The sequence below is a fragment of the Marmota flaviventris genome, chromosome 7 (genome assembly GCF_047511675.1).
Source record: "Marmota flaviventris isolate mMarFla1 chromosome 7, mMarFla1.hap1, whole genome shotgun sequence".
NCBI classification, from domain to species: Eukaryota; Metazoa; Chordata; class Mammalia; order Rodentia; family Sciuridae; genus Marmota; species Marmota flaviventris.
In genome coordinates this window covers 123,374,973-123,395,892 of record NC_092504.1, presented here as the reverse complement: position 1 = coordinate 123,395,892, position 20,920 = coordinate 123,374,973, and the positions used below count along the sequence as shown (strand labels likewise).

Sequence of the window (20,920 nt, the reverse complement as noted above, 5' to 3'; positions counted from 1 at the left end):
TTCTTTGGGGAGTATGAAATCTATGGTGTCCATGTGAGGGGCCCCAGGTTCTAAAACTAAATACTTAAGCCTTTTGCCATTAGAAAACTATCAAATGACAGAACTAAAAGGGCTCAGAGATCATCTGGCCTGAACTTTTCATAGTTAGTGGACAGCAGGACTGAGAGGCTCACTGTGCAGGGAGCTTTCTGCAGAGCCACTCTCTCTGTGGCTCAGCGCAGTGGCTCACAGTCAGACCTGTGTCAAGTCCTGGCTCTGCCATTTGGGATCATGTGTCTTAGAAAGTTACTTGTCACTATGAACTTCATTGTTGTTATCTGGGGTGACTGTGGGAGTCACGTGAGCTGGTGCATGCAAAGTACTTCAGGGAAGTGACCTATAGTTGGTGTGCATGACTTTCAGATTTTTCCAGGTAACTAATGTCTAAAGTGCAGTGGCCAAAGAAGTTCAGGGTCGGTAAAGGTTAGCAACACCTCTACCACTGTGCCAGCAGGCTTCAATGAAAGGAAACTGCCCCCATCCAGGCATTTTTTTTTTTTAACTCAATATGTATTACCATCCAAGTACAAAAATAGACAGTGCAAACTATCCTGTAAACTGGCAGTCCCAGCCCTGTCCTTTCAGGTACCCTACAGCACCATGCATGAGGGGTCTCTCAAAGCCCCCACACTGTTACATTCCAGTGTAGGATGGGTGCTCCTTTCAGTCAGCCTCAGGCAACCACAGCTCCTCCTCACCTGAGCTGAACACAAACCCAGGAGGGATCAAGCCTTCAGCACATACCTGAGGATTTCATATGCAGGCTGTGGAATTTGCTAGATTCTTCTAGCAAGTGGTAAGTGTTTCTAAAGTTTTTAGGCAGTCCGCATACTAATGAGAACCCATTTATTACATTTATCATGTAAAGCAGCATGTCAGTATTTCACCAATCAAAACCTACTTCTGAATTCATTATGCTAATGAGTAAAGTCTCTAGCTGTTAGACAGATAGACAACAAAAGTATTTGTTGTAGCTGCCCTTGGAGTATTTCCTTTCTGATAAACAGTAGCTGAACACTCCAGTGAGAATTTTCTATTAGAGCAACTGGCTGTCCCTGGTGCTGAAGTGTAAATGAACTAGTACATGCAAAACTGCCACACTGTCACAACACAAAAGTATTTTAAAGCAAATAACTTCCCTAACAGTACTTGATGCAATGTTGGCCTGTGAAGTACCCACTTGAAGTTTGCTGATATTATTTACTGCGACTGAAAACACATTGAATAGAGCAACAAAAGGTATAGAAACTCTCTTACATTAGTTGAATAAAATAATAACCTAAATAAAAATAATCTTACATTACTTAACTCAAGAATTACTCTAAGTCATAATTTAGCTCTGATTTTTCTAAATCAGAACTGTGAGTAGAGTCAGGTGACAAAGGGAGGGATAGCTGGAGCCACAGCCTAATGGTGACTCTAAGAAAGAGGATGAAATCTCACAAAGCAAGGTATAAACTGTATTTTTCAGACTAGATTAGAACCTATTAGTGAGTTGCAAAATCACTAATCACTGGATCACATTATAAGATGCATTTCTAAGTGTATGTGTGGTTTAAAACATTTGACAGCCCCTGGTCTAGAAAAGAGAGCAGGAGGAGAAGTGTGTGGTACCAGGCTTCGGATCTACTGGCAAACATCTGGAATATCATTAAGATGAATAATATATGAGGGCCTGGCTGGGATCCTTCAAATGAGTTTTATTATCTTAAGTTCATCCTTGTGGTTCCCTAGACCTGGAACCCTGGGGTCTTCCCTAATTTTGATCACAAAACCTAGGTATGCTAGCAATGATTTTGAGACATCAAATTTAGTAAAAAATCTAAAATAAAATAGCCCAGAAACTTCTCAGGAAGATAAGTACATTACTTTGTTTGAGAAATAGCACATGCTGACAGACGCTCCTTAACTTTTCTTTAGCCTGGTGGCAAAATCTACAGGATTCATGATTTCAATGACGTCTTTAAGAATCTGTCAAATGGCAGAGGTTCCCACACTGCTTTTCCTTTCAGAACTGTAAACAGAGGCAAACTTCAGGGCAGGAATATATTTATGGGCTATACTCCAAAGATTCTATTTTCTGTCTTGACTCTGGATTTCCATTTCCACTTTAACAGCGTATTGTCAAACAGATCAGAGTGCAGACAATGTAGCCTCATAAAAGGTGAGACTGGCTCACCGAGACCCATTGTAAGTAGCATATAACCTTTTGTTTAAAATAAAGTAAATATAAGGAACATGTGCCAGTTCATGATTGGGCCACATGGAAATACATGTTCATGGAAACAAATGCAGATGTTAAATTTTGAAGCTGTCTTACAAGCAGCAGTGGCAGCAGTGTATTCAGAAACAATTTTCCTTTTTGAGCAAGTAATAGAACAATTCAAACCCATGCCAAGATCTCACACCTCTAGAACTTAGAACCTATTCTTTGCTCAAAGTGCTTTCATACCCTATAACCATGTTCAATTCTGAAAGTTAAGAGGACTGGAATTTAGTCTCTCTAAGTTACATGATCTGAGATAAGTTTTTAACAGTTTTTTCTATGCTTTCAATTCTTCATATGCAAGGTGAGATAATTACTGATTTGCTAATAATTCAAGATTGTTAGGTAACATAGGTTGTTTTCAGAAAGTACTGTGCAATTGTGAAGGTAGTTTTGTTAAGATAATCTTCATGTGTTAATAGAATCTCAGATAAGCTTTGGTGTGAAAGACTACCAGAAAAGCAAACTTTCAATTTCAATGGTATTTCAATTCTGTTTCCTCTTGGGAAGGTGACCCAGATGTTATTAAGTGATACTTTTGGCCTAGATTGTAGGTTGTCCTTTAACATTCCTGAAAAACTTCCAATTAAAACTGAAAAGAAGATCCCCTTAAGATTCTGTCTCTCAAACAACTCTTTGGAGAGTGCAGATATGTTCTGACCTATGTCGGAAGTAGCACCAGCCATATTTCCTTTCCTGTGACACTATTTACAGAACTATTCCTTTCAAGAGTTCCTTTCCTTTGAATACAGAGAAATGTTATTTCATAGGACAGAAATATCAATTGTAGACTCACAGAAACTTAAACCTGGAAGAAAGTGTCATTTTCAAGTGTCATTTTGCCCATCTTCTCACAGTACAGATGGGTAAATGAGACCAACAGCAGTTCAGTGGTTTGTTCCAGCTGTTGTGCAAGGACAGGAACTGGAACACAGGCTAGAATCAGGTTGTGTTCTTTCCACTCTTGCCTGAATCATATGTCAACCAAAATGCTACATGCTTTTAGCATAATGCATAGTTTCTTGTCAACCATGTAACTGTGACCACAGACCCACAATGAAGTATAAACATGAGGAACAGCTACCTTAATTTGCCTTTGTACACATGTCCAGAAAAGCCAGAACAGCTGGTGGGGAAGTACATGCCTGCTATTCTACAACTCAGTAGGCTGAAGCAGGAAGACTACAAATTTGAAGCCAGCCTGGGCAATAGTTTTATAGCAAGACTCTGTCTCAAAATAAAATATTTTAAAAAGTGGAAAAAAAAAAAGTGCTGGGGCTGTAGCTCAGTAATAGAGCACCCTGGGTTTAACCCCTAGCACTGGGGGTGGATGGGACATGTAATGAACATTTAGTAAATTTCATGACACTCTAGAATTGAAGTTGCATGCATTGAATTTAGAAATGCATTTGCAAATAACAAAAAACTGGCAATATATAATTGGCTGTCAATAGTCTTGTGTACTTTCATTTTGCTACTCAAAAAACATTGAAAACTAACATAAACATATGCTTGACTTAAGAACCTTAAACATCCTGAAACAGTCTCTTTCTAGGTGTAGTGAGAAAAATTTCTACATATGTTGAAACTCTAAGCAAAATGATTTAAACACTCAAGAGAAAACGATAAGTAGAACACCAATTCCATGGGATATCTGGGATGTAATTTCTTTCTTAATGAAATCTATTGACTGACTGTGCACCGAGCCATTCTTAACCAGGGTGCAAGCTGTTTTTCCATCTCTACCACATATAATATCTTCTTGCTATTGTACAAATATCACCATCAAACTAGAGAATAATTTGGGAGAGTTCATGGCTTCTATGGCAACCCACAGCAAGTGATGCTGTCTTGACAAAATATAAAATTGCCTCCAACCCTGAGTTGAAACTATAGGAGTGCAGCAAACAAGCCCTGTAGTATTGTTTTAGATGAAGCACAGTGATAGCTCTGCACTTCCTTCAGGCCTCCTCTTTCTTACTGAATGAACTCCAGGGAATGGCATCATGTCAGGCTTTCCAGATGGATTATGTGAAGCCATAGCTCAATGTCATTTTCAATAGGAAGCCTCATAATTAAAGGTCAAATAGTCACTTCATCTGCAATCAATCAATAGAAAAAGTACTAATACGAAGAACTAATCAATCAATGGCAAATGCACTAATAAAAGCAATGAATCAAATTCAGCATGTGTGTAGATGCAAGTATGTGGAAGGGATTGGGACAGGGCAGAAGCAAGAACAATAAAGTAAACTGAAGGTGTGTGCACAAGAGAATATTCAGAAAGCTTCTCAAGCAAGAGTTTTCATCTTTGGTTTATTAGTTATATGAGTACCACTTGGTTTACAATGATTTATTTTTATATATAAATATTGGATGTAATAATAAACAGTATTTTATAAGCTTCCTTCATGTATTCTATTTGGATGTGTATATGTGTGTACATAAGTGCATGTGTAGATGTAAAATCACTAGTAGAAATACTATGGCAGCGATTGCAGAACGGAAAGGTTCGTTTTTAAAGTGCACAGAAGCTACATTATTATCTGTTGTATTTCACCTTTGTATTGAGATCTGAGAGAAAATAGCACTGAGTCATATTACTTGAAAATTTTCCCTACTTTGGGGAATATGAATTTTTCACACTCAATGTGATGTTCTTACAATTCCATGCAAATAAGAATTTCCCTTAGGATGATAATTATCAGCCTGTAGCTCAGGTCAATCCTCTGTATCAGTGACATCAGGTCCCCAGAAGAGGAAAATGTGCACTGTATCTTGTGAAAATGGACATAGTAAAATTATAGGGCTTAATAAACTTCTTCTAGAAATTGCATCCAAATATCCATTGATATAAGTGGAAATAAGGATCATCTCTCTGAGACAAGAGGAACAACAAAGAGGCCATTTATCATAAATGCTACCAAGGAGACTACAGGAGGGAAGGCAGGTGTGATCAAGGTATGGCAGGATAATCAAGCTGAAAATAAAATTCCCTAATCTTACTGCTAAGGAACCTGAGACCAGATCAAGAGACTTACAGTTCAACAGACTTTAAATCTGTCATGCTAAAAGAAACCCAGGATTTAGACTACGTGGTTACAGATACCACAATAGTTTATTGGAGAACCATATTGGAGGATCTAAATACCTGTTTTATGGGAGAACACTGCAAAATCAAACAAAAGTCCAGGTTTACCCAACTCTTTTTAGCCAAAAAAACCCATTTTGATCTGGTTTCAGAGCACCTACCTGATTGTCTGCAAATGAGATATCAGAAAGCATAAGGAGGAAGAGTATATAGCTTTGGGATTAAGAAAAATGAAGAGACAAAAAAAATGGATTGAATGGATAGTTTTTCTTTCACAATAAAACAAAGAAAACCGATCACACTGTAGTATGCATCTTGGGTATGCTTCCTGCCTCTCTTCAGCATATCCAGTGTTAGCAGCACAGAAGAACATCATGGAGAAACCCCAAATCATCCACTTTGGTTTTCCTGTCAAAAGTGAATCCCTAAGAGGGGGTCAGGTTTAACAGCCCTTTGCAGGAACGCACTGGCGAGCCATGGTACTGTGGGTGCTCTGAGGACCTGGGATCATCTGATCCCTGGACTCTTCACCACCTCTGGAATCCCTTTCTTTATATAAGCCCCTTAATTTTTGGAAGACACAGAACACCAGACATGGCATCCACAAAAACACACATGGGAATATATGGGGTGAGTTCTTTGAGGTCCTTAAAGGATTAAACCATTTCCAAATTTGGTAAGACTGATAAAGATTCTATCAGGCAAATACATTTAGGACTAATAAAAAACATTCTGAAAATTCTTTACTTTTTAGTTTACAGTTGGACTTTCTTTTAGTAATGTCATTTTCTTAAGTGAGTCACAAGCCAAAATGCAGAGGAATTTTTAATATGAGTTTTTGCCACAAAATGCCTACCACCCCAAGGAGTTTGTGTATGATGTATATTTCAATAAAGTTTCTGATTACTTAATGACTTTTAATGACTAAAAACATAGATTCTGGATGTCTAAGAGGTTATTGGAATAATTGCACTAAATTGGATAAAGCTAAGCAGAAAATAGCACTTTTCTTCTTAATTTGTTTTTGTCTGTTAAACAAATACTTATTTTACTCTTAGTGCTAATTTGACTGAGTAAATATTAGACAACTATACTGTTTCTCTCTATAGAAAACAACATAACATTTCAAAATGAATTTCAAGCTGATGTGAATATTGAATTAAGAGAATAACATTTTTTCCTACCTTGCTTTGAGCTCCCAATAAAGAAGTTAACATTTTCCAGGGGCAACTCTGGAATCTTCCAAAGGGAATTTTTTGTAATCCCCTTTTTAGAAACAGTCCCAGCAGACTTCCACCCCCACCCCACCCCCAAGTCTAATGTTAATATTCTACATTATCAACTTTTATGAGAATTAATACATGATTACAAATGAAGCTAAATCTGACAGTATTAACTGTAGGCTTTCAGAGATTGGTTGATCAAATGACAGTATCTCAGAGAATGGCTATCTTCACTTCATTAATACTTTTGATCTAAGAATGGACAATACCTTATTTCTCTTAATTTGAAGAGTTCTGTATGAGTTTTAGTATCTTAAGATGCAACTCTGTGAGGGTAATACACTGTTTTAGCTCTGGGGATCACTTACCTAATGTGAGGGATTTGTGTGTAGAACAGAAAATGATAGCCACTGTGTCTGCTGGTGTGAAACCTGAATTATTCCTAGAAGCAAGAAAAAGGTTTGGTTTATTAAAATATTTGCATAAAATATTATTTAAAACATCCTAAATCAAATGTAGTATCTACCTTCATGTTGACATCCCTCAAATAATCTTGGTGACGGAAGTAACTCTAGATTGAAATGTACACAAGTGTCTAAATTTCTTTTTAGAGAACCACTTCTGAGACACTTATCCGTTGAAAAGAAAATAGCTTTAATAATACGTGGTGTGGGGGTCACCTAAGATCATGCGTGTACCTAGCTGTTGGTATCGGGCTTTATGAAAACAATGTAGCAAGGATCTCTTCTAGATAAATCTTTGGATTGCCACTTGACATTATCCAGCAGTTTGGAAGAACATTTTTTTTTTACCAAAATATGATGTTAAATGTGTGTTTGCTGCCATGAAGATATACTGTTTCTGGAGAAGCATTTTCAGATATATTAATTCTTCCAAGTTGCTGGGGTGGGGATTAGGTACTTCTCAAAGGTCTTTGCATGTGTGTAACCCCAAAAGGTAGGAGATATCATATCCCTATTTAAAGATGAGAAAACTGAGGCACAGAGAAGGCATGTCACTTTTTCAGGGCCCTGCTAGTAAGTGACAGAGCTGGAATTTAAGTCAAGTCTAGCTCATATGCCTGTGCTCTCAACTACTATGTTCTACCATCGTTATACAATCAGTTAAAAACAATTTCTACTTGTCAAAACTGGTTGACTGTTATGAGGGGCCAGTGCTATGGGTTAAATATCATAATCAAATTTCTTATGCTAGAATGTAAGGTTTAGAGAACACAAGCCAAAAAGGTTAGACGTGACTATTATCAGTATTGTAGCCTTATATTTTAGAGACTCCTCCTTCCTGGAAAGTCAGGCTTTGAATGATATAATGAGTTTATTTATTCCTCACTCCCCTACCCCTCGAATTCTGACAAAAGTCTGCTCATAGAAAGATGCTCAGAAACGGACTTTATACAGTAGTACATTTAGCCCTCTACCTGATCTGTAAGGATTTCTAATGAAAGAGTCCACATTTCCCTTAGTCTCCTCATCCCCATGTATAACTTTTGCTGGAGAAAATCTTAACTATTTAGAAAAATCTCTAAAAAATCCCACTTCCTGTTTTCTTTGTCAAATGTTTACAGGAGGGAAGAAGAGCCCTCTCCTCTCCCTCGTTCCATGTGCAGGTGTTAAGAGAATATTTAAATGGCCCTTGATCTCCTCTCCTCTGAGAACACATGCACATTTCTGTTTCCTAGCTAGACTTCCTTCCAGCTCTTTCTTGACATTGACTGGAGTTTTGGGATCTCGCCTCAGTTGAGGATTTCCCACAGAGGAGTACTACCTGAGGACAGTAAGACTGCTTTGTTTCCACATTTGACTCGCCTGTGCATACTGTGAACACTCCTAACTTTTTAAACAATGTGCTACATGACTGACACATTTCCTTCCCCTTTATTCCTCATGGCAGCTCTAATGGGAAGGACCTCTGTAATTCTGTAAATGAATGGGCTGAGAGATGAAAGTAGAACGAATACTTTATATAAAAGAGGGAGAAAAGAGTGGGGTATGTGTGAGAGAGAGGGAACTGTTGTGGAAAGGGCCACCTCTAGCTTGGCAGGGAGTGGAGGATGCTGATGGAGTACACAGAGAATCCTTTAAGAGGCAGGGGGTGGTGACGCTGCAGTACAGGAGCGCAGGGGAGAGCTAGCCAACAGCAGATTCTTCAGCCTGCCTTGTGACCAGGAGTGGGGACTTGGTAAGATGGGATGAAGGGAGCCAGTGAGGAACCTGGGACAATGGAGTGACAGCATCAGAGCTGCGCTTAACAAGTAAGGCCCTAAGCAACTCAGCGAGACCCTGGCTCCAGATAAAAAAATAAAAAGGGCTGGGGACAGGGCTCAGTGATTAAGCACACCTGGGTTCAATCTCCAGCAACCCCCCCCCAAAAAAAAAAAAAAAAACATACAAAAGTAAGCAGCCAGCATGGCATAAGACTGAAGTTGGTGAGGCCATGCAGGAAGCGGGGAGCTAGAAGGGCCTGGATAAGAGCAGGAGATGGTGCTGAGAGACACAGAATAAGATGACAGACCTTGTCAACGTTCCCTTCCAACAGCTTGGGAGTAGCACATGCTTTGGGTGCAAGCACACCTGATTTTAAATCCAGACCATCCTTTTGCTTATATATAAAATGAGAATAATACTACCTACCTCTTAGGACCTTTGTGTAGACGAATACCAATATTTGTTAGGAATCTGACACATTAAAAGTATTTAATAAGGCTGATTGATATTTCTACTTTATATTGTTTGGAAAGAGGAGAAATTAAAGAGATGTTAGAAACTTGGCACATCCAGGACTGAGATTAAGGTTTTAATGCAAGAGAGACCTTGTGGGGTTTGGGGAGAAGGCAGGGAGTGAATGTTGAGGGTGCTGGGTGTGTGGTAGTGAGAGGGACTGTGTTTTCAAGAAATCTGACAAAGAGAAGAAAAAGATCTTGGGAAATACGAACAGAAGTATACACAGAGAGAGTGAAGGTACAGTAGAGACAACTAACTGATGACTCCAAGTCCCCAAAGAGGGCCTGAGAGACAGGACTGGATTGGTAAGCTGGAGAGTGGAGTTTCCTATAGTCTCTGAGCTGAAAGTAAAAGTAGACAGAGTGGGTGAAAAGTAGAGGAAGAGTACCAGGGGAGGGAGGGAGAGGGCAGGTGCTGGGGAATGAAATTGAACAAACTAGGTTAAGTGCATGTAGGAATATGTTACAACGAAACCTACTATTATATATAATAATAATATATCAGTAATATTTTTTAAAAATATGATCAGTATTCAGGTGGAGAATGGGAAAGCTGGGAAAACTTGTCTAGGCTTTTACTTTCTTTATAAAGTGAGAGGCATTTCACACCTCCACAGAGTGTGAGGTTACTGAGGCCTGGGACCTGAAGAAATTAGAATAGCTTGAAATAGGCAGATTGGAGCATAAGACATACAGTCAATTCACAATGAATAATAAACTTCCCTGCAAGGCCGGTGTCCACCTGTGGCTGTAGAACATGCACACAGGCAGGAAGCCTAGTCTGGGATGTTCCCCAGAATGCACTGGTGTTGGTAACACTAAGACCTTCCAGTCTTTGGCTGCCCTTATTTATAACCAATCATTACACATATTGGTTTTCTTCTGGGAGAGTCTGACAGTATACTTCTCCTTTAGTGCACTTTATTCTGATTCATATTCACTCCTATCCAGATCACTGCACATTTCCAGTGTGTCAAAGTCTCTGGCCAAGGAGGTTCTGGTCTGACACTGGCTGCCAATCACTACAGTAGCACTTAAATGTGGCTTAAGAGATTTGCAGAGAAGATCACTTGTCCTGTTTCAGGTAAGAAGACTGAGCCTAGGTCCAGGCTGGGACATTTCTGGCTTATGGGAACTGAACACGACTCTATGGTTCTGTTGACACAAACTCCCACAGTGGGGAGGGGAGGATAAGGGCCACAGGGTAATAAAACAGATGCTCATGGTTTATACCATATTCCTCATAATAGGGCAGACTTGAACTCCAGCTATACAGTGCAGCTCCCAGAGTGGATGCTTTCATTCATAATGGTATGGCTTTTCATTCATAATGGCAATGAGTGACCACATCAGTGGACCTTACTGACTACTTCTCTAAGCACTTTGCCTCCAGTATTTCTTCCATAATATTATCTAGCCTTAGATGCTAGATAATATTATGGCCTTGCTTTTTCCAAAAGGAGAACCTGAAGCACAGAGGTTAAGCAGATTCCCTAAAGTCACAACTAGGAAGTAGGCTGGTCAAATTCTGGAGGTCAGTTTGCCTACTCAGAAAAAAAAAAAAAAAGAACAAGTTTAATGAACAAGGGCAGCTCTCTTGGTTAGTCATCTACCCTCTGCCATACTGTCACGGGTGGCTTCATGACACAGGTCATGACAATACTCAAAAAAACCAAGGGTCCTGTACATTAAATTTGGGTAGTGACGACCATAATCTATTCCAGGGATGAACATCTCTATTGTGTCTGCTCACATTCTTGAAAGGAGTCACATTACTATTTATTTTCTAACTCTACCTTATCTCTTTTTAATATTGATTTTCTTTTTATCCTGTTTTCATCATTCTTTTGATCACTTTGGCTTCCCCTGAGATGTTTATTTCCTTTTCTTCCCAACTGGTCTTTTTGTTCTCTCTTGCAAAGCTTTCAATCAGTGTTTTCCACATAATATTTATTTTGCCTTCCTTTGCAGTATCCACAAAGGAAAACATGTCAGGTTTTACTAGCAGAATCACAGAATGTGGAGCAGAAAAGGTCCTGTGGGAGAGTTCTGTCAAAACCCACTGTTTTTAGACATGGAAACGTCCATGTGAGGTGGTTCCTTTGTTAACCTCCGTAACAGTGTCTTATCTTTGGTTGATTTCAGAAGACTGTCCTGAGTGTGTGGCGCAAAACAAGTTACCCGGAGCTCCAAGGCTTAGTGTCCTCATCTTCGAAATGGTAAGAAGATTTGCCTCTAATAATAAAGCCTGTTCTCCTCACCCACCTTCTCTGGGGACTGTGGGGTAAGGCCCACTGATACTTCTGTCTGGAAATGTACTGAAAAAAATTAGAATACCTACAGAACTATTTGAATATTTGTCTTCCTCCTTTTCCTTTTCTAAGGGGTTCTTTTGTCACGATTGATTCTAGGTTTCTGTTACTCTAGTTATCAGTCTACCAAATGTTCTTATATTTTAAAAAATATTCCTAATCATCATTTTGTTTTCCTAAAATTTTTCACTTTTTTTTTTTTGACTGACAATTCCCCAAGTTGCAGAAAGCCTACATCACATGGATAGCTTGCTCATTCTCATTTCCTAACAACTGGACAGAGAAAAGAAATATGTGATATATTACAATATAGTAAAGCCAGCAAATTCACTCTTTTTTATCATTAGTTTTTGATATAATATAAAACTATTTTGATATGATAAATATCCTAGAGTAGCTGACATTTATTGAACACTTACTATATGTTAGGAATAATACTGAGGTCTTTATGTGCTTATTATTTAATTCTCCAAATGTTCCTGAGATAGGTACTACTCCTGGCTTCATTTTATACACAAGAAAACTGTAAAGTTACAAAGGCATTAAATAGGGTTGAAACCCAACTCTGGCTCTAGTGTTGGAGTTTTGAACCCTGACACTGTTCTGTAGACAGATAAATGACTCTCAAGTCTGTTTTAAATACTCACTACAATGGTATCACAGCAGTCAGTAAATCTAAGAAATGCTTACTAGGGAAGCAGAGTGTGGCAGTGAAGTTGAGTTTCCTGGGCTGGGTCTCTCCTGGTTTTACACTACTAAATTTCCATCATCAGAATGCGGTAGCATGCCACACTACAGAAGACTGATTTCTGTGTTGAGATTTTTATCTTTTGATACCCAAATTGATTTTAGATTTATTGGCTTGGTAAGGAAAAAATGAAAATATACACCCCCCCACACCAATCTCACCCATTTCAATGAGAAGAAAATGGAACTCAGCAAAAACCAGTGGATTCTCATTCATATCCTTGGTATCTTTCACAAACTTGTTTGTAAGGTGTATAAACTTGTAGAGTTCAGTTAAACAGTCCTTACAAATTCTCTAAAGCAAGCATTGAGTTTAAAAGTAATAAAAATAGTTTAAAGCAGTGGAAATGAGCTTGGCAAATGCTTTAGGAAATGTCAAGTTGAAATGGATTTCGGTCCTGGGTGTGCTACTTACTCTTTGATTTGGGGTAAATTATTAAGCTACTAAGATATGATTTGAGGCAAGTTACTCTAAGGATGGGTCTTCATCTACAAAAGAGCAAGAAAATGCTTAAAATTACAGTCTTGCTGTCAGACTTATGTGCACAATCCCTAGGATAGTGCCTGGTATAGAGTAGGTATCCTACATTCCTCCAATAAAATTCTGAGGCACTATGGGATCTCTCAGTGAGAAAACAGAGCACAAACCCATCTTCCAAATTATGTCCCTTTAAAAAAATCCTCAATTTTTATTGGACTTTTCTGGGGGGCTACACCACCATTACTGTGGAACACGTTTACAGCTTTTCCATATTCTATGTTTTATCAAAGAATCCATGTCTGCCTGTGGGTCAAGGAGGGACAAAGCATGACAGAATTTCATGGGAGGGAGAATAAGGCAGAAAAGAAGGATCTCAGCTGGGTGCGGTGGTGCACGCCTGTCATCCCAGCAGCTTGGGAGGCTGAGGTAGGAGCATCACAAGTTCAAAGGCAGCCTCAGCAATTTAGCAGGCCCTAAGCAACTTAGTGAGACCTTGCCTCTACATAAAATATTAAAAAGGGCTGGGGATGTGCCTCAGTGGTTAGGTGTCCCTGGGGTCAATCCCTGATATAAACAAACAAACAAACAAACAAACAAATAAATAAATATCAAAACGGAGGTTCTCAGGAAAGCCCAGTCTACTGCATGCTAAAAATTGTTATTTTTAACAACTGTTTAATTCAACTATTTTATTTGTGACGCTTCCCTCGTCCCCCTACTTCCTTCAGTAATCCCGGTGGTGGCTGCTCCATGCTCTATCTTTTCATGGAATTTCTATGTTACCAAAAGGATATCTGCCTCCTACATAATTGGGTAGGATGACCTGGCCTGATTATTACTTCTGCCACAAGGACCAGCGAACAGTCACAGAAAGGCAAACGCCTTTTCTATGGTGACATAACAAGCCATTCACAAAAAGAACTTTAAAATAGTTCCTACTCTCAGACTTACCCAATTAAGTAACATTTTCTCTGTGACTTAAGGGCTCCAGGCTTTATTCTTACTTCATAAATCACAACTCAAGCTTGCGAAAATGCTTTAAATTACTTAATCAATACGTTTTTATCGACTGTTTACAATCAGCCTAGTGCTATCTAAGTGCTGTACGAGCCAAGTGCCTAATGTGAGGCCTAAACCCACCGGTCCATGGCCCTGATACTATTTCAAGCCTCATAAACAGCCTGGGAGGCTGCCCTTGTGGTAACTCATGGCTGGCGCCTGCAGTTCAAGGACCCTGCAGTTGGGCTCAGGTCCACCTTTCCAGTGACTGTCTTTACTTCTGATCTTCCTCTATGCCTGCCACCTGATCCTGTATTGTTTTTGTGTATTCATTTATGTATTATTGCTTTTTCTCCCATGAGAACCACCTGTCTTCCCTCTGCTGAACAATTAGCCTTTCTTTATGACTCATGTCAAACTGCATCTCTCAAGAAGCCTGGCTCTACCATTCTCTTTGGAAGTGCCACCTTCTTTGAATGGACTATAGGTTGGCTTACTGTACAGCTCAGAGGACACTTACTTGTCAGTATACATATTTAGTCTGAAAATTCATGCAGGATCAGAATCACCTCTTATTTATGGCATTTACTATGCTAACTTTCTCAAACTAAAGGCTTAGGTAATACCTGTTGAGTGAATAATACTAGTGGAAGAAGCTGCATTTAGGAATAAAAGATGAAATTGGACATGATGGCCAATTTGGATGTGGGGATAGCTCGAAGAAGAAAAAGAAAGAAAGCAGGGTTCTTCCAGGAAATAGCAAAGATTTTTGCTTCAACATAAAGCTTAGGGAGCATGGGCACTTTTGGCAATGAGACTGGTAATTAAACTAGATGGTCTTGTACTTAAAAAATAGACATCATTCTGTAGGCACTGACTAATAGAAGATATCTGATCAAGAGAGTGATGAGCACACTTTGAGTCAGTGGAAGTAGTATAAAAAGCATAAGAAACTTCGCACCTAGAAATGGAGCTACGAGCAAGATATGCATTGCAATAGATGAGATGAAAAGGAGACATCAAGCGCCCCCATGAGAGAAGTAGCTTTGGGAGCAGGGTCAAGACATTTACAAAATAATTATGTGAAGGATTAGAGTCTGGGTAACTCTGAGGATAGTGGTTCCACAACAGGTAAGTGAAGAAATAAGAAGAAATTTTTGGGGAAAAGGTTAATTCCATTTTGAATATCTGGAGTCTAAGGTCTTGTTAAGACAATCAGGGGAAGACATCCAACCGGTAGGGAAAACAACAGCACAGAACTCGAGAATAGCACTGGAGTGGCAGGTCTAGACTTGGAGTCATAGGCATGAAGCTGATGGCTCAGGCCAGGAAAGTGGAGAAGGCTGCCCAAGCACATGATGTGGACAGATGGAACAGCATCCAGGGCAGATCCTTTGACAAGGTCTACAACTCGAGGGTGAGAAAGGAGGAGTGAGAAACAATGGCCAGGAGACAGGAGGAAAACTAGGACAGTACAGTGGCACAGTAGCCAAATAAGAGCTTTACTCCTCCCTTAGGAGACTAACAGCAAGAGACACCAAGTCACTTACCTTGTTGAAAAGATGAAAGTTAAGAGCATGAAACTCAGCTGAATAGAAACTACTGAAGACAAAGAAGAAAAAAGATTCAATATAAATTAGCAACATAAGAGCAGTATCTGTAGCACATTTACTATATGCATTTTATCTGAAAATTAAGGGAACTCAAATAGAAAAACAAGTGAAAAAACCCAAACAAATGCACACTGCTAAATTAATAGAATCATTCCAATGACTAGGACCTGTCCTTATTAACAATATCTAACAATAGACACAAGTTATGACATCCACTACTTAGGGGAAATCTAAAACCCTCTTTGATTTGTTCAATTTAGAAAAAGCTGGTTTATACTATATGTATTATAGCAAATAACACAAATGTGGTACCATATAATATGTACTTTGAAATAACTCATCTTGATTCTTAAGAAGAACAGATTATTTGATACTATAATATTAATAACGTCTTTCATATTAGTATAAATAGAACAAAAAGATTATTTTATGAGCCGTAGAAGTTACTGGCATTTTATAGTCTATTGCTCTTTAAAATGAAATATTGTTTTGGTATATTTTATTAGCAAATAATGATGTGAATATTCGCATTTTAGCTGATGGAGGCAAATTATTATACATATAAAAATAATATTATCATATATTATAAATCCTGCTTTTAAATCACAATAAGGAATAAGATCTGTTCAAACTTATAATAAATTGAATTGGTGACAAAATGCTCAACCTAATATTAGAATTTAAAAGACATCAAGGCTTTTTCCATCTAACATCAACTATTATAAATCAGAAAATGATGCAAGGGACATAAAAAGTAAAGGAGATTAAGATTATAAGTGCATAATTGATGTCTTTCCAAAGAACAAATACAAATGATAAAGTCAACAAACAGACATAAACTAAGTATTTAATCAAATCAACACGAGAGATGAATTTAGAGAACACTGATGACTTCACATTGCTACTGCAGGACAGCCAGGGCACCCATCTTCCAACTTACTTATGAACAGTATGAGAACAAGGCTGAACTTATCCAGGTCAATGTGTGGGTTTGAGAACGTGTCACAGAATGTGGTGTAGATGATCATGAGGAGCACACTGCTGCTGATGGCACCAAAAGGAGGCTTCTTTCTTTCAAGCCAATCCTTGATGTATCTTCGGACAATCTGAAATATAGAGATCAACAGGTTGCCTCTTTTCAGAGATGTAGGGAGTTGAACTGGGCGTCACAAAATGATTCTGACAGCAGAAAGACATAAAGGAAAGGGAATAATTTGGATGATGGCCACAATGGATTTCAAAGCTTCCCTGCCACACCACACTTCTTCTGGGGAATTTAACATTTGTAGTGCAACTTCCACTGGGTGTCCATAATGAGAGTATATTTTCAACTGCATTCAAATCCATCCTTAATCATGCCAAATGCTCTTTGCTAGCTGTCACTGAGACATGCCCATTAAGCCTCCCCAAAGTTTATCTCCTCTGCCGATCCTAATGGATGTGTGTAATTATCACAGTCCCCTTTGCCTCAACAGACAATTCCAAGTGCAACTTTGGGAATCTTAAAAATCTGACATCTTCAAGAATTTCAAGACGGTAGATAATCGAAAGTGATCCATGGAACATATTAATATTTAAAATGCTAGCAATGCACCAGAAGTTTTTAATTAAATTATAACTCATGCTTGAAAAGCAAAAGTGCATGTGTTGTGGGAGTTTAAATAATTCAAACTCTGAATATCTAGAGTTTTTGTGAATCCAAAGACAAATGCCATTTGCATGCTTTTGGAATTCCAAAATTAACACTTAAAAATGAATAAACCTGTCCTAAGTTTCCTACAAAAGGATTAGTGAAATATAAAGTTATAGAACAGTCCTTTCTCATTTAAAAATCAAATCAGATTATAAAATTAGGACAGTCTGAATACTGATGATAACATTTTTGGGGACATAAAAGTGAACAACTCTACTTAAAAACCTTGCTTGGCTTTTGAAAGAAGCTAGGTTAGCCCTATCAGAAGGACGATAGTGGAGACATATTAAGTTTTGACTCACTCATTATCCTGCATAATTGAACATGAGATTTCACAACAGGCTGAGTTACTGTGGATCCATTAGCAATAATGAGGTCAGGGAACTTCTCCTGATAAGGCTGATGGGGTTTTGACATTATCTACTCTGTCACCAAAAGGGCTTAATTCACAATGGAACATATCCTTACACATACTTAAGAACAAAATAAGCTACACTTGTCCCCTCCACCTGGATTCAGTTTCATTTTCTGCAGTTTTAGGTACCCGTGGTCAACTGCTGTCTGAAAATGTTTAAGTGAAAAATTCCAGAAATAAGCAATTCATAAATTTCAAATACATTTTATTACAGTATTTGTTATAATTGTTTTATTTTATTATTTTTCAAATAAATTTTATTATAGTGTATTGTTATAATCATTTTATTTTATTATTGTTGTTGCTGATATTCTTAATGTGCCTAATTGATAAATCAAACTTTATCATAGATATATATGTATAGAAAAGAGTATACATAAGTTTTGTACTCTCCACGGTTTTAGGCATCTATGGGGGGGTCTTAGAATATATCCCCTGAAGATATGGAAGGACTACTGTACTCTCATTAGAACTTCAGAAAAATGGCTGTTGGATCTGTTTAGGACTCACTAAGTGTCCTAATAATGTGAGTAAACTGGGTGTGGTTATACACACCTGTAATGCCAGCTACTGGGGAGGCTGAGACAGGTAGGAGGACCACAAGTTTGAGGATAGCCTCAGCAACATAACGAGACCCCATCTCAAAATATAAAAGTAAAAAGGGTTGGGGATATAGCTCAGTGATAGAGAGCCCCTGGGTTCAAGCTCCAGTGGAGGGGAAAAAAGTAAAAATATAGAGAGTCTTGGCAGAAAGCAGATCAGTTGGTTCAAGGTAGAGGAACAAAACCATTCAAGGTGGGTGGGTTGGGAATGAAGGGGAAAGAGTGTAATGCACAGAGAGCAGCTATAATTTTCTTAAAAGTGGATCTTATTATTGAAGTTATATGGATTTGTAAATATTATGATGGGAAGGTAGAAGTGATCCCATAGTATTTCATCTGTCCATTTCTTTCTTTAAAATTAAAAATGCAGAAAATATAGAGAAAGAAGAGCAGTTCTGTTGCATAGTATGATGCACTGATGTATTAGAACATAAATTTTGGATAGCAGTGCTAGAGGTCTCATAGTTTGCTCAGCTGGCCCCGTGTTCAAATATGTCTCCATTGGTGCTTACGAGGAGGCTACCAAGGGAACTTCACTTAGAGGGTCAATTCATAATCTGCTGTGCTTAGTAGCAGAAAGTCAAACTTAACACTACTCAATTCCTTTTGGAAATAAAATAAATGGAAAATACATGGAATCACTGAAATTTATGCTGTCCTTCAATCTTATTTTAATATACAATGGTTAAATAAGCATATATTCCAGGTACATGCCTGCAATCCCAGCTGCTCTTCGTCTGAAGGCAGAAGGATTGCAAGTTGGAGGCCAGCCTGGGCAACTCAGACTCCGTCTCAAAATAAAATAAAATGTTGAGGATGTAGTTCACTAGTAGAACACTCATGTGTGAGGCCCTGTACCAAAATAAAAGAAAACCCCAAAAACAAAAACACACACGAGTTCTCTCTGCAACAGGCCATAGAATGCATGATCCCAATTTCAAAAGTAATCCCAATATCATGGCCCCAAGAGAACAAAAAATATGAATGAAGTATAACTTAAAAGCCAAAGCCATTTTAAAACCAAAACAAATATCTAATCATGGATCAACTTTATGAGTAGCAATTTGATTTAATAAAACTTGGTAGTCTCTCTTTCTTCATTACAAAATTCTCAGAGTCTCATGGTGGAATAGAACTCTTTTGATATGACAAGAAACAGAGAATCCTCCTGGCCAAAATGTCTTTTTAAAAACATATCCCTGGGTTAATGACGGATACTTGTTCTTCATAAAGAAAATAACTGCACAGACTCACAAGGGAAACAGTAACCCTAGAGGAAACCAAATGGTCTTTCATCATTTTTAGTCTTCTTTTTATATTTATCTGTGTTTCTGAAGTAAGCTATTTTATATCTTCCAGGCTCCAATGAGTGTTTCCTTCTTTCTCTAAAATTAAACTCACAAAGCAGCTGCTGGTGCATTGTGTAGCTAGAAAAATGTTAACGGGGTTCATAAACAAGACTGGGCTGAGTAGTGTTGACGTGCCTCAGAGATGTGCTTTGGCTACAAACTCCAGGAAACCTCATCTTCTTGTAGTTTAGCAACTTACACTTTTGACACAATCGTTCTCCATTTGTCAAGAATTCATGCCATTTAAAATACTCCAAACTTCTTTGCCTTATAGGAATTTTAAATGGCGTGATAGGTACCAAGACTTTGCTGAGTAGCCTCACACAACCGGACACAGCACCTCAGCATTCTCCCTTGGGAAAAAGAACAGAGCAAGACGCGGGGACAAAGGCCTTCCGAGGAGGCGGCCAGCTGCATCTTTGCTTAGGATCTACACTGATTCATTCGTCCTCATGGCTCAGAGAAACTTAGGCATTAAAAATTAAGTGACACATCCTCATTAACTTGTTTGCTTTTCCCTGTGGAGAAAGAAAAAAAAAAGAAAATCTTCCTCAGGAAGCTTTCTATTTTATTGTCTCATCTTCAGCATTTTTATTTTCTTTATTTTAAGTTAATTAGCAGGAATGGTTAAAAGAATACTTAAATTTGACTCTGTACTTCTAATAATCTGGGTTACCTAGCAATTACTATATGACTTCCAAGTTGGAAACCTTTAAAAATGACACGTCTTATGTGAAGAATGTTCAGACACCAAGGTAACCCTGGGGTAGTATAGTCATCATTTTAGTTTTCTTAAATATTTTTGGTCACGGTATTTCCTTGCTTTTTCTTTCTATTCTGTCTTTACATTTATAAATTGATTTTTGAGTGAGGATATATGATAGATAATTTTTCATAGTAAGCCTGAATTTCAAAATTTATTTTTCTTCAAGATGGCTTTAGATTCTTATTTCAATTTTATCCTCTATTACACTGAATCCATATAATTTCATAAAGTCTTTTGTCTCTTTGTTAGTATCTTGTTGTCAGAGATGAAATCAAATCCAACTTATATAACACTTTTCTTTAAAGATAGGTCTTATTAAATTTATTGATTAGATTCAAATCACATTAATTTATTCTATAAAGCATAGATAATAATAAATGAGTACAATAAACACCCATTATCTACTTCACTTTTTGAAAATCCTCTCCCAGTGCTACTCTTATTTCATTCTTAGGAGAAAGATTGTGCAAATATTATCCTGCTTGTTTAGAGCTGCAAACAGAGGCATAAAGAGCCCAAACGATTTGCATAAAATGTTAAAAAGTCAGGTGGAAGAGTATGACTATGACTTCTATTTTTGGAGG

At 38.0% G+C, this 20,920-nt stretch overlaps 1 protein-coding gene across 4 annotated transcripts in view; it reads right to left on the bottom strand.

The window, feature by feature from the left end:
* The window catches only part of Slc10a7 (solute carrier family 10 member 7), a 240,062-nt gene that overhangs the window by 22,760 nt on the left and 196,382 nt on the right, over window positions 1-20,920 (bottom strand). For 3 of the 4 annotated variants that reach the window (XM_027926759.2, XM_071614636.1, XM_071614637.1), the window contains 3 exons: window positions 16,452-16,617; window positions 15,449-15,500; window positions 6,988-7,061 (listed from right to left, as the gene is read on the bottom strand). In XM_027926759.2, coding sequence (XP_027782560.2) covers window positions 6,988-7,061; window positions 15,449-15,500; window positions 16,452-16,617 — 292 coding nt within the window. The remainder of the gene's footprint in view (window positions 1-6,987; window positions 7,062-15,448; window positions 15,501-16,451; window positions 16,618-20,920) is intronic. The other variant, XM_071614635.1, reaches the window with a different exon arrangement.